General features: G+C 30.0%; 1 protein-coding gene across 5 annotated transcripts in view; it reads left to right on the plus strand.

The window, feature by feature from the left end:
* Positions 1–9,037: 9,037 nt before the first annotated feature.
* LOC141907588 (peptidyl-prolyl cis-trans isomerase G-like) overlaps positions 9,038–15,876 on the plus strand; it is a 77,365-nt gene continuing 70,526 nt past the window's right edge. The window contains exons 1-2 of one of the 5 annotated variants that reach the window (XM_074797273.1): positions 9,038–9,306; positions 11,295–11,412. In XM_074797273.1, the coding sequence (XP_074653374.1) occupies positions 11,352–11,412 (61 nt within the window). In that variant the 5' untranslated portion in view covers positions 9,038–9,306; positions 11,295–11,351. Of the gene's footprint in view, positions 9,307–9,670; positions 9,816–11,294; positions 11,413–15,876 lie in introns of all 5 variants that reach the window. The other 4 variants (XM_074797271.1, XM_074797274.1, XM_074797272.1 and 1 more) reach the window with 4 other exon arrangements.

The raw sequence follows: 15,876 nt of genomic DNA on the forward strand, positions 1-15,876 counted from the left end.
ATAAATGATATCTTAAAATTAACATTAGCAGTTACTTTATCTAATTTAACTATTGATTATTTGGAAAAACAAAAATATATTCCTCCTATATAAATACATAATTATTTTACTAAATAAATGGCTTCTGCAGTTATAACTATTATAGGATCGGCAATTGTTAACGCTTTAGCATTTACTGGTGGCACTTATTTATTTAAACATATAAACCTAAATTATCAGATTATTATACTCCAAGTAAAGAACAACAGAAATATGAAATAATATGGATTCTAGGTGGAACAGTTATTGTTATATTTGTAGCATACAAATTTACTTATTAATTATTTATTATTTTTTTCTAAATAAATGGAAGATAAAGTTGATAATATTGATATTATTCCTCATGATATAAATAAAACTAAATTAAAAACATATTTAGAAAAACAAATATTAGAATTTGAAAGTGACTTAAAATTAAAAAGAAAAAATATTTAAAAAGTAAAATTATATATTATCTTATTATTAGTGGTTCGGTTACAATTAGTTCTGTAATAACATTTTCAGCAATATTCAGCCCATTAACACCTTTAGCTATATCAATTGGTGTGTTAGGATTATCATCAAGTGTTTTAACTGGTATAAGTTCAAAATATAAAAAGTAATAAAGAAAAGATTAAAACTAATATAAAAGAAATTAATAAATTGAAGAATACACTAGATAATATAATAAGTTTAAATGGTCATTTAACAGTTGAAGAACAAGATAAATTATTAAAAGAATTAATAAATTATTAATTTTTTTATTATATAAATGGTAGATAGTTTTCCAAAAAGCTTTCCAATATAATAAATCAATTAAATATAATATTCCAGCAATAGATTTTAATAATATTCCAGTAATAGATATTACATATAGAAATGAAGTTTTAATTTCATAAATTGATTTATATATTTATGTTACTGAAAGTAATAATTTTCATGTAAAGATGAAAAATATATTTCATGTGTATACAATTCAAATGAGGCAAAACAATGGTTATTAAAATCTAATATGAAGTATAGGCAGAACCAATTAAATTTTGCTGTTTATTGCGCAACAACAGGATGTGGAATAAGTTGGAATGATCATTTAAACAAACCAAGTTTACCATTGATGTTATCACTCTTTAGATTTCATACTTATTCTCAAATAAAATTAATATTAGATGAATTAGAATGTCATTTACCAGGTTCAAAATATTTTAAAGAATTGAATAATAATATTAATTTGTCTAAGTTTTATGAAATATGTAATGAATTAAATATTAATTCAAATAAAGATTTTAGAGCAAAAATTGGAACAATGGGTGGATTAGGAATATTATATACTAAAGAATTTGGAAAAATAATGACAAATTCAGATATAACAACACTAAATTGGAATGAATTACCAAAATATTATAATAATATACAACAACAAAACAATAATGGTTGGGTTAATTTCTTTTTTGAAAATAGTGAAGGTTTTACAAAATCAGGTATACAAAGAATAAATCAATCTATTAGAACTTATTTGATATGTATTTTAGGTGCGCAAGTTAAAACAAGATCACCAATAGTTGGAAATGATAAAACTTCATTCGATGCGCAGAAACAATTCAAAGTATTATTTGAAGATTCAATTCATAATGATAAAAATAGATCGATTCCAGAAAACATCGTAATATATCAAAATTATTTAGATAAATCACATATTAGATTAAATTATTGTATAGGCCCTAATCTATTAATTATTTCTAATGATTTAGTATTAAAGATGGGAAATATAATTGGTTATAATAATCTAATTAAAACTGCAACAATAAATAATTCATTTGGATTAAATGATATTAATAAAAAGATTATTACTGCTCCAAAATTAATGGAAGGTGAAAAAAATAAAAAACATATTCAATCAACAGAAACTAAAACTAAGAATATCAAATTAAATAATGATTCTAAACCGGATTATAATACATCAGAAAATATTAAAACTGATAATATTCAACATGATATACTTAAACTAAATGATGATAATAAATCCCATGAAAATACTTAATTAGCTATAACTTGTATAGGAATTGTAATAGGAGGAATATTATATTTTAAATTCTAATTTTTTTATTATGTAAATGGCAGAAGGAGGTGGAGAAGATTATGAAATGGAAAACAAGGGAAATAATGATGATGCCAATACTACCGATGATGATTATGTGTCTGCTGATACTAATATTGATAATGATGATGAATCAGCATATAATTCTAATTCTAATTTAGCAGATAGTGGTTCTAAAGCCCCATCAACAGAGGAACATGATAGAAGAACTAGATCGAGAATAGCTCCTGAAAATTTAAATCCAGATTTAGAAAAAGAAAATATAGAAAATAATGAATTTATATATAATTTCCAACCTGTATTTGAAGATTCTGGATATAATATAAATGCCAGAGGCGCCAGACTTTTAGTACAAGATTTGAAATATTTAGATGGTGAATATCATTATCATTTGAAAGATGATTATTATATCAATATCACTTATAAAAATCAAAATATAATATTAGCAGAATCAACTTTGAGAAAATTAGAAACATTTAGAATTAAAAGAATAAGTAATAGTAATGAACTAGAAGATGTAACAAAAGAAGAAATAAATCAAAATAAAAGAGTATTTAAACAAAGAATTAATAAATTATTTGAAACAATCGATAATAATTTAGAACCAGAATCAACTTCTGAACAGAATAAAACTTCCAAAACTAGTAAAATTAAATCAAACGGAGTTCAAACTGAAAAACTTTTACCGAATGGACTACTTGATGCAACAGATCAAGAAATAGAAGCTTTTAGTATGTTTTCTAAAAAAGCAATTAGAGAAATAATAAGTATACGAAATGAAGCTGATAAAATTGCGCGCGAAAAAAATATTAGATATAATAAAATTAAACCTTTAGAAAATAAATTATTTGACACCAGAAAAGAATTAGAACAATTAAAATTAGATAGAGAATTTAAAGTTATTGAAGAAATTGAATTTAAAAAAAGAAATTCATATTTAGAAAAAGAAATTGATGATTTAGAATATAACATAGAATTTCAGAAAGAAAAAATGAAATTATTATTAAAATCATATGATTATTGTATTAATAGATTAAAAGTTGTTGTTAAAGAGTAAATACTAAAACCAAATTCTGACATATCACTAAAAGATAGAATAAAATTATTATTTAAGTTTGAAGGGATAACAATTCTTTCAAATCTAACAGCCGTAACTATGTTATTTACAACAATTGGTTTAGCTGTATCAAATGCTTTAAAATCTACTCCTACTCCCAATAAACCAAATAAACCCCCGAATGATAATAATTCTATACAAGATAAAGTTAAAGATGGTTTAAAGAAATTAGCAAAATATTTATGGGAACTATCTAAAAAATCTGCTGCAGCATTACCAGGAATTATTGCATCAATTGTTGGTTTTATATTGAAATCTGCAGGAAACATTATCAACTTTGCTGCTGAACATATTATTTTATTTTTAATTACAGTTGTAAGTGCTATTATTTTTGGGTAAGTAAACATAATCAAAAATAAATAATTAATTTTTTTGTTAAATAAATGAGTGGGAGTTATATAAGTCCTTCTAAGATTTCTAGAATATCTAATGCTATTAAAGCAGAAAGATCACGCCATCTAATAATTACTCATAACCCTTCAAATATTAATCCCGATGAAACTTTATATGTTAGAATTCCTCGATTAACACAAAATACTTTTTACGTTCCAAATAGTATTTATGGAGGGAAAAAAGTATTCTTTGGTGAAATATAAAGGATATGATGATAAATTTAATGAATGGATTTTATCTAGTAAAATTAAAAGTATAAATGAATAAAGATTTATTTATATTTGAACCGCATAATATGTTAGTTACTGGGGTAACAAACTGTGGTAAAACACAATTCATAGTAGATTTGTTAGAAACTGTATATAAGAATTATTTTGATAATATAATATTATTCTGCCCCACTTATGAAATGAATAAAACATATAATAGAGATATAGCTAAGATAAAAAAGTTTATTACAATAGATCCTAAAGCAGTAAAAGAAAATTTAGATAATTGTATAAAAATAGCAATTGATACTTATAAAGGATCAAATACATTATTCATTATAGATGATTGCGCTAATTTACACAATTCAAAAGTCAGAGAAACTGAGTTATGTTACCTAGCTTTCTCTGGGAGACATTTTGGGATAACAACATGGGTTTTAAATCAAAAATATAATTCAATTGTTAAAGACTTTAGGGAAAATATAAGATTTCTAGTTTTATTTTATAACAAAGATAGAAAATCTATGCAACAATCATTGGAAGAAAATCAAATTATACCTACTGAGTTACATGATGAATATATGAATAAATTAAAGAATAATAAAGGTTCAAAATTATTACTGAGACTACAATTTCCATATGAATATAAATTTATAAAATAACTATTTATATACCTATGTATTAGATACCCTAATACCTGATACCCTATTGTATACCCTAATACCTACCTATGTATTAGATACCCTATTAGATACCTTAATACTTAAAACCCCATTTTTTATTTACTATTATTTTATACAATTTTCAACCAATATTATTATTTGAGTTAAATATAATTAATATCTTAATCACTTTCACTATCAGACCCTAACAATTTATTCAAACTCTCTACCGTATCATCATCAATAGTTGTTTTATTGAACTTATTCATCCTTTCTACCGCATCATCAATAGTTTCTTCTTTATCTTTCACCAAAAGTGTGTCCACATAATCTTTAATATCAATATGCTTATCTGTAACTATATTTTCATTATCATCTTTCTTAGTGTTTGCTCCTAATATTTCATTTACAATGTTTGATCCTAATATTTTATTAGCATCGGTTAAATCTAATTCATCTTTATTAGGTGTTGCTAATAATCTTCATATAATTCTTTACCATTTACTTTTTTATTTGAAACAAACTTTGTAACATATTTAAATGGGTAATGGGTCTCATGCCCTGCGCCTCTAAACTTCCCATTCAAATGATCATGGTCTCTTACTTTTTTATCTTTATAATAAAATATCTTTTCACAATAATAACATTTATCTGCAAACTCTAATGCTTCTTTATCTTCTTCTGTCATTATGATTTCTTTATTTGTATTCAATAATTTACTAAATCTTATTTCATATTCAATTAATAAGTCACAAAAATGATTGATAACATTTTCATTTCTATAATGATAATATTCACTTACAATTAGTTCTGGATAATCAGATTTAATATATAATCCGAAAGCAGCAGCTGATTGATGAATCTTTTTAATAGTATTTGTTTTTGGTGGTTCATCTGAAAAATCATTTTCATTAGAATTTAATTTCTTTCTTTTATAATATATTTCTTTTCTATCTTGATCAGTTAATTCTTTATTTAATGATTCAAAATATCCATATATAACAAATGGTACTTTATTTTTGTAATCACATTTTTTGAATTCTTATATTTTATCCTTTTCATTTGGTAAAACTAATTTACAATAATCATGATTATCACATAATTGTTTATGATTTAATAATGTACTTTCATTACTGAATCTATGTAAACATTTTCTACATAGATATATTTGATGGTGATCATTTTCTGATTTAAAAAATAAATCGATTTGTTTAATCCACATATAATGATTTTCATAATATAGTATATCTATAACATCATTTGAATCATAATCTTTTGATAGGTATAAAGGTCCTAATGTATAATGTTTTATATTGTTACCTTTTGTATTTGGCAATTTGATTAAATCAAATACATTTATTCTTAAATTATTATCTCTTTCTATTTTTGGGATATTTTTTAATTCTAACAGGATAATTATATATCTTATAATTATTTTCAAATGGTTTATAATGTGTTAATCTAAAACTATGTTGTTTATAATCTTCAACTGGGTGTAAGCAACTTATCATAGCCCATAGAAAACATTTATCATCAAAATTTTGTACATTTATTACAGCATTAGTTTTAAATGGTAGTTTAATATAACTCGATGCTTCAATATCTGGTTCTTTATAATATGATACATTATTTTAATCAATTGGTTTTGATTTAGTTAACTTATTATATTTTGTGTTATAAACATGTTAAGTCATAAATATTATTTCATCAAATATTAAACCAGATCCTTCAAAATATTTCTCTTCTATTTTAGTTTTTACTTCATTATAACATTTATTTAATTTATCATCTATATGTTGTTTTGAAATAATATGTTGCGAATGAGAATTTATATTATATATTGGTTTATCTTCAGATTTTATAAATTTAACTTTTGATGAAATACTTATTTTAGGATATTCAACATCAGTAATTATTCTTATAATATTTTTCATATTTTCTAAATGTTTTTTATTTTCTTCTAATGTTTTTCCTTTATGAAATTTAAACTCGATAGCAGCTGGACCAATATCACTTTTAAATGCTTCGGTTATCTCTATATCTTTTTTATTATCTAATGAATTAATATAATTTCTTACATCTTCCATGTATGGTCTTTTATTGTTTAATTTATTTCTTATTCTTTTAATTGTCTTATGTTTCTTATCATTGTCATTATCAAAATAATCTTCACCTTAAATATCATTATTCATATTTCTAATATGACTTTTAGATTTTAAATGTTCATTATAATATCTTTTATCACTGAATGATTGATTACATGTATCACATTTGTATGTTTCTTTTTCATTCTTTAATTCATCTAATTTAGTTTCTAATAAATCATCTTCATATTCTAATTTCAATTTATTCTCTAAATGTGTTTTAGTTTTATTGTGTCTTGCTTTTTGGGATTTATCTATATTGATTCTACATGTTGAACAGTAGTACTTATTTGCTTCCATTTTAATACTAATTTTTTTTTTTAATTGATTTTAAAAGTTCAATGATTTAAATATGAATTATTTCAATCACACTTTACTAACACTTTTAATGTTTAAAAATCTAACTCATACAAATATAAATATTGAAATAATGTTTAAAATATATCTATATATCTATTCTATAAGAGCTTGTACTCTCGTACTCTGGCTTGAAAGCCTACTTTTCTAATTACTTATATATGTTATTCATTTATATTTTATTCACGTATATGATTATTTTAAGAGTAATAGGGGTAATGGGCTTTCAGGTTAAAGGTTGAGGGGTTGGGAAATTTTACAAATATGAAAATAATAATAATTTCTAGTTGAATTAGGAGTGTGCGCGACTAATTCAATTAGAAATTATTGTTATTTTTACATTTAAAAAATTTCTCGACCTCTCGACCTTTGGCTTGAAAGCCCATTACCCCTATTACTGCCATGAGGCAGAGTAGATCACCTCAGAATAAAAGAAAAACTTTCGTAAACCAGACCAAGGTAAACGAAACAACCAAATCGGAAGAGATGCAAATGATCCTTAACAAACTTCGGAAGATGGAAGGAGAAATGAACAAAATGAGACTGGAACTAGAGCAACGGACCTGGAGACCATCGAGGTGGAGGAATAGTGGTCCACAGAACCGACCTCCCACGGTTCCGGTGGAAGAGAGAACATGTTATAGGTGTGGAGTAACATGAAAGCTCAGTGTCCGGAAAACGCAGAGGAACCTGGTCAGGGAGGCGGGGCCAGGCGGAAAATGGAGACAGCCTCCCAGAAACCCAAGACGCAACTAGTAGGTCCACGCCGCGAAATGCTCGTGTACATACAGAACCAACCAAGAATAATATTTTGAAGGATCTGGTTTAATATTGTTGAAATAATATTTATGACTTTACATGTTTATAACACAAAATATAATAAGTTAACTAAATCAAAACCAATTGATGAAAATAATTTATCATATTATAAAGATGATAATATAAATGAATCAAGTTATATTAAACTACCATTTAAAACTAATGCTGTTAAAATTTACAAAATTTTGATGATAAATGTTTTTTTATGGACAATTATTAGTTGCTTACATCCAACAGAAGATACTATACATAGTTTTAGATTTATAAATTATAAAAAATTTGAAAATAATTATAAGATAGATAATTATCCAGTTAGAATGAAAGATATTCCAAAAATAGAAAGAGATAATAATCTAAAAAAAATGTATTTGATTTAATCAAATTACCAAATACAAAAGGTAACAATATAAAACATTATACATTTGAACCTTTGTATTTATCAAAAGATTATGATTCAAATGGTGTTATAGATATATGATATTATGAAAATCATTATATGTGGATAAAACAAATCGATTTATTTTTAGAACAGAAAATGATCACCATAAAATATATCTATGTAGAAAATGTATAACTAAATTCAGTAATGAAAGTACATTATTAAATCATAATCAATTATGTGAAAATTATGATTATTGTAAAATGATTTTACCAAGTGAAAAGGATAAGATATTAGAATCTAAAAAATATGATTACAAAATAAAGTACCATTTGTAATATATGGAGATTTTGAATCACTCAATAAAGAACTAACTAATCAAGATAGAAAAGAAATATATTGTAAAAGAAAGAAATTAAATTCTAATGAAAATGATTTTTCAGAAGAACCACCAAAAACAAATACTATTAAAAAGATTCATCAATCAGCTGCAGCTTTTGGATTATATATAAAATCAGACTATCCAGAACTAATTGAAAGTGAATATTATAATTATAGAAATGAAAATGTTATCAATCATTGAATGAAATAAAATTGAAATATCGATGTGCGGTCTTCTCTGGTTCCGATCTTCATTGCATTTAATGTTTCGCTTTGATGATATCATTGACCTGAAATAATCAAATTACGAAAAAATCTAGCTGTTCTAACATTATTTTGCGTGTATGTAGTAAACAATCGAGTTCAGTTACTTTCGGCATTTCGTTTAAGAAAGGCCAAGTTTTCATTTTCAATCGGGACCCGTGACGAGACAAGGATGTCTCGTCACAGGCCCGAGGTTCTCTCACGGGACACGCTGCATTGCTGCAGTTTAGCCTGTATCGACACCGGCTGAAAACCCACATTCTGCTTTCAAAAAACGTTTTTTTATGTGAAATTTATTTCCAGTCCTATTTTAGTCGTTATTATACCCTTGAAAATCATTGCCGTAAGTCCGTAAGCTTCTGTTATTTGAGACAACCCTTGAAAATCATTGCCGTAAGTCCGTAAGCTTCTGTTATTTGAGACAACACAGCTCAAAGAAGTCGGTAGAGTTAAATTCAAACTGAATCGGTGAATAAAATTTAAACAAAATTTAAATTTAAAACTAAATTCACTCAGTCAAATCCATGCCTTGTGGAAGAACAGGAGTTGTTGGATTTATTTTCTTCCCTGAGTTTTGTTGCTTTGACCCTTTTAGGCCTATTTTTACAAAAAGTCAAGAAAAGAAAAAGCATAGGCACAGGTTGAATAAAGCCTATAAAAAGCCTAAGTTGATAAAATAATAGACAAACGCTACCTACAAGCAGTTAGTAGGAACACTTTCCAAAAACAGCTTATTCTGCCAATTTCGGCGTTTTCCGCCAATTACGGCAGAATTAGCCGTTTATGGATCACTCAGTTTTAAAACTTTCACAGTCGTTTATGGCTTAATCAGCCAGTTTCAGCTCACTAAGTTTCGAGTTTTGCTTTAAAGTGTTTTGCGCACTTCTGGTCCAATTAGCGCATGTTGCCGTTTACGTCATAATCTCGAGCAGACGATAAGCTTTCATGTGACGTTAGGATGGAAATTTTTGAGCTAGGTAAAGTGGTCAAATTTATGTTTTTCTAAATGATTACGTCATATGAAGTCCAAAAACTCCGGGAAAACTCTCAAAACTACTACAGCATGAAAAAAGTTTATTAATCATGATTTTTGTTACAAATAAATGTGGGAACTAGTTTTAAAAACTATTATAAAGTTTTCAAGTAAACGTTGCCATGGGTACACATAAAAAGATTCGCCATTTCTGGCGTATTCCGCCGTTTTTGGCGTAGTTAGTTTTATAACCATAAACTAATAAGCCATTATTGGCAGTCCACTTGTTATATATGAGGATTCCCCCACCCACTTAGACGTTTTCCCTAGTGTCTACGCGGTACTTTTTTTAAAGGAATTTTTGAAATAATTAATTTGCTGAGGTGAACGTGTGTAAATATTATATGTTAAATATAAAAATAAAATTATTATCATTATTATCATTCTCATAAGACAAATCAATCATGGACGTATAAACTAGTGTATCAAAAATCTAGTTTATAGGCCTAAGTGTTGCCCAAGGTCTTATCTTGCCTTATAAAGCATAGAATGGTTGAGGGATATATATATATATATATCTTTATTAACGTGTCATCTCAATAAACAAGCCAGCCTATAATAAGGCTTACAAGACACATTGACATTCACAAGTAGGCCTACAACAAACATGTGACATTGGATTAAGAATTAAGAATTTCGAAGTTTCATTGCGGCTGATATGAATCCGCAAACACTACTTACGATACGACTATTACTTAGTAGAATTTTAGTTTTTACGGCATTAGACAAAAGATTGATATCTATACTGGACTGCATATGATGTTGGTTAATTGAAGGTAATTAAGATCTTCGATGCCTCCCAGCTAATTGGACTTGTGATGGATAGTGATTGAATGAATTGGTTGCCCATGACGTTACAACACTCAAAATCAATATACAGCTGTAGGCCTAGACTCATTTCAAAATACAACAAACATTTTCGAAACAATTTGGGATACAAGTATATATAAATTTATTACATAGAATACAGGTATACAGAAAGAACAGAATTTTAATACAGTTGCCATCGAAAATTCTGTACATTTGTATTTAATTCTTTCTTGAAGCCTGGAATGGATCAATGAGATTAATTTTTCGGCGCAAATATACAAATTTATGCCAGCAGAAAAGCGATGATGTCATAATAGGGACTCCAATTGATCTAAGCACTATAAATAGCACCTGTATAACTATCTAAGCTAAAAACGCTGTTTCTAGCGATGTAGTTTTTAAAACTGTATCAGCAGAAAACGGCGGAAATGGCGTTTTTTAAGAACAAGCCAAAAATGGCAGAAAACGCCGATTTCGCCTAAATTGGCAGAGGCAGTTTAAAACTGAGTAATCCATAAACGGCTGATTCTGCCGTTATTGGCGGAAAACGCCGAAATTGGCAGAATAAGTCATTTTTGGAAAGTGTTCCTGACTGACAAGTCAACGTCAATAGGTTAATTGAACGGATTCCAAGAATAAGATTGCCGGATCATAAGTAAAGAATTCAAGTATGTCTCATGTGAAGGATCGTCCAAGGTGCTTTTTCGACATTGAAATAGACAGCCAACCTAGTAAGTTACCTCGTTTACCTACCTGTTCAGACTGTGACACTAAGATTGATTAGAGGGGGCTAAGTAGCCTGAATACCTATCATTTGTTGTTAGCCCACTTGGGACTTTAGTCCCAGCGGGCTATTGCGTTCACTTTTCGTCCGTCGTCCGTCCGTCCGTCCGTCAGTAGACGGAATCCAGTTGTTTAGGGAAGTTTTGAAGACGCTTCAAGGTAATGTCTTGATATTTGGTTTTTACATGTATCTACCCTAGACACATCTTCAGCCCAAAAACTGGCCCTGTCAGATTCAAGATGGCCGGCTGGCAGCCATTGTTGTTCGCCAAAATCAGCACTTTTTACACATTTTTGAAGTTTTTGAGGGAAATTTTGAAGACGCTTTGATCAATTACCTTGGTCTTTCGGATATATGTGAATCTCCCCAGGGCCCATCAACATAACAAAAATTGGGTCGGTCGGACTCAAGATGGCCGTCCTATGACCTTTTTAGTGCCCAAAAATGTTAATTTTGGCCCGAATTCTGAGTCCTGTAGCTTCCTACTGGTTTGCCATTTCTCATTGCAATTTGTGATGGGTATTCTATGGAAAGGGATGTTTTATACCTGAGACAGGTATTTTTCATCAGCCAATTATGACGCGATTGGCGGCCATCTTTGTGTCACCAGTACTCATTCGTAAGTGGGAAAAAGTTTTTCCACATTAAATTTATACCTAAGCGTATTTTGCTACCACAATCAATTAGAAAGTTGTAGCTAATAACGTGTTCTATGATTGTGGTGAGTTTCAAGGTAATTGGAATTCGTATATGGCCACCAGGGGGCGTTGAATAATACAATATCTTAGCATTTCTTTATTATATTCGTACCTATGCATATTTTGTAACCACAATCAATTGGAAAGTTGTAGCTCATGACATCACCTATGATTGTTGCGAGTTTTAAGGACATTAGTTTTTCTATATGGTCACCAGGGGGCGTTGAATAGTAGAATAACTTAGTATTTCCTTATTATATTGGTACCTAGGCATATTTTGTTACCATGATCAATTGCAAAGTTGTAGTTCATGACATGTTCTATGATTGTGGTGAGTTTCGAGGTCATTGGGTTTTGAATATGGTCACCAGGGGGCGTTGAATAGTAGAATGACTTAGTATTTCCTTATTAAATTGGCATATTTTGTTATCACAATCAATTACAAAATCGTAGCTGCTGACATGTTCTATGATTGTGGTGAGTTTCAAGGTCGTTGGTTTTTGTAAATGGTCACCAGGGGGCGTTGAATATTGAAATTGTTAGATTGTTGAGCATTTGAAACCACTTCCCAAGTGGGCATGGTGTCCCTGGACCCCTAGTTACAGTTCCATACAACGTCTGACACCAACCTGACAAATAGAGGTTAACTCCTGTTTATCTCAATGCAACAACTGATATTAGTGCCAAATCAAACCTTTGTACTCAAATAAATAAATTAGTTACCATGTTGGCTTTGAAAACGTGTTTTATGATAATATTATTATGACGATGCCTGGAAATCGGTTGTGTATGTTGCTTGTCATGCGAAGCACACGGAGGTGTATGCATGCGCGCTGAACAAATTGTTCCATAATTTTATGGCTAATAGCCTATACATTTTGGTAGGCCTACTTATGATTCCGGAGTGATTACGATGTATTATGAATAGCCTAAATGAATTGTCATGATTAAACTATTTTTAGCCCACTTGGGACTTAAGTCCCAGCGGGCTATTGCGTTCAGTTTTCGCCGTCCGTCCGTAGACGGAATCCAGTTATTTGGGAAGTTTTGATGACACTTCAAGGAAATGTCTTGATATTTGGTTTATACATGTATCTACCCTAGACACATCTTCAGCCCCCCAGGGCCCATCAGCATAACAAAAATTGGGTCGATTGGACTCAAGATGGCCGTGATATGACCTTTTTAGTGCCCAAAAATGTTAATTTTGGCCCGAATTCTGAGTCCTGTAGCTTCCTACTGGTTTGCCATTTCCCATTGCATGTGATGGGTATTCTTTGGAAAGGGATGTTTTATACCTGAGACAGGTATTTTTCATCACCCAATTATGACGCAATTGGCGGCCATCTTGGTGTCACCAGTACTATTCGTAAGTGGGAAAATTTTTCCACATTATATTGATACCTAAGCGTATTTTACTACCACAATCAATTAGAAAGTTGTAGCTCATGAGGTGTTCTATGATTGTGGTGAGTTTCAAGGTCATTGGATTTTGTATTTGGCCACCAGGGGGCGTCGAATAATACAATATCTTAGCATTTCTTTATTATATTCGTACATATGCTATTGCATATTTTGTAACCACAATCAATTGGAAAGTTGTAGCTTATGACACCATCTATGATTGTTGCGAGTTTTAAATCAATAAGCCGCAGAGCGGTGTACTAGCAAAATCCATCACTGATTCGTACACCGCACTGCGGTGTAGACGCACTGAAAGGGTTAAGGCCATTAGTTATTCTATATGGTCACCAGGGGGGGTTGAATAGTAGAATAACTTAGTATTTCCTTATTATATTGGTACCTAGGCATATTTTGTTACCATGATCAATTACAAAGTTATAGTTCGTGACATGTTCTATGATTGTGGTGAGTTTCAAGGTCATTGGTGTTTGCATATGGTCACCAGGGGGCGTTGAATATTGAAATTGTTTGATTGTTGAGCATTTGGAACCACTTCCCAAGTGGGCATGGTGTCCCTGGACCCCTAATTCGATTAGTGAGTTGTAAATGCATTCATCTCTGTGCGGATGAATAAAACGACAATGTAGTGAGCCGTCAGCATTGCGCTTTTTTTACTGTGTGGATGATACCGCACATGTCGCCAGTAAGTGATTGTTTTTAGCTCTACTTAGAGGCACAAAAACAGCAAAATCGTTTCCCGAGAAAAAACATTGTAAATACTTGATTGAGTCCTTATACTGACTTATATAGCTAAATACCATAAGCGCGAGGCTAATTTGACAGAAATTTAGTCCTCGTGGAAAAAATAAGTGTAAAGAGCCAATCAGAGCCAAGCAGCAGCTGTATAATAAGCATTTCAAGATTTTTGTAAAATCTTGAATTGTTTAAGGAAGGACTTTGCAAAAAAAACAACAGAAAATTTATCGTTGACAATTGTGTAAGGGTTGGGTAAAATAGCGTTTTATCAAGTCGCTGCCGTAGGCGTGAATGTTGTGATATGCTAATTAGCCATGTGTTTACGAACAAATCCAATTTGATTTTATTCAGCAAAAAAATATCAATCTAATTTAAGCTTTGTTCAGTATAAATCAATCTTTGAGAGGAAAAATAATTAAATTAAAGCATATGCTACTTCCTGGGTTACTTAAAAAATCAAAATTGTACTGTGTTAATAAAACAGGAGCTCGAGAGCACTGGACCTTTGGTCCTCTAGTTGATGATTATAATCAGGAACCGGAGAATTTATTGATTTGATTTGAATTGAATTGTTTGCCAGAATCGAGATTTCCAATAGGCCTACGGACTAAATTAATAAAATGTGAAAATTCAATATGTCTCTCTAAAATTAGACTGTTTGAGGTAAGTTGATGGTGTTTTAATTGGTGAAATAGACGCTCAAAGCCTCGTCCCCCAAAATTAGGGACGAAAATTAACCTTATATGTGCACTTTGGCCCTAGACATTGTTTGGGGAACAATGGCTAGGTACTAGACTAGGGGCTAAGTAGCCTAAAAGAAGGCTATTTCAACAAAGGGGCTTGTAAACTGGCTTGGATTTTATTTCCGGGTTGTTGATTATTTAAAAAGAAAAATCGTGGCTCCTATCTATTTTGGTATTCTCTTCTCTTCACCTGAAGTCACTCAAGTTAGTCAGGTTTTTGCATTCACTTTTCGTCCGTACGTTCGTCCGTCCATAGACGGAATCCAGTTATTCTGGGAAGTTTTTAAGACGATTCAATGTAATGCCCTTGATATTTGGTTTATACATGTATCTAGCCTAGACACTTCTTCAGCCCAAAATCTGGCCCTGTCATAATCAAGTCGGCCGACTGGCAGCCATTGGTGTTCGCCAAAATCAGCACTTTTTACACATTTTGAAGTTTTTGAGGGAAATTTTGAAGACGCTTCAATCAATTACTTTGATCTTATATATAATTTTGAATCTACCAAGGGTTCATCAATGTAACAAAAATTGGGTCGATCGGACTCAAGATAGCCGTCCTATGACCTTTTTAGTTCCCAAAAATGTCAATTTTGGACGGAATTCTGGGTCCTGTAGCTCCCTACTGGTTTGCCAGTTCTCATTGCAATTTGTGATGGGTATTCTTTGGTAAAGGATGTTTTATACCTGTGACAGGTATTTTTGATCAGCCAATTATGACACAATTGGCGACCATCTTGGTGTCATCAGTTCTTATTCGTCGGTGGGAAAAAGTTTTTCCACATTAGATTGTGTTGAGAAGCGAACAAG

This window comes from Tubulanus polymorphus, chromosome 6 (assembly GCF_964204645.1).
Source record: "Tubulanus polymorphus chromosome 6, tnTubPoly1.2, whole genome shotgun sequence".
NCBI lineage: Eukaryota > Metazoa > Nemertea > Palaeonemertea > Tubulaniformes > Tubulanidae > Tubulanus > Tubulanus polymorphus.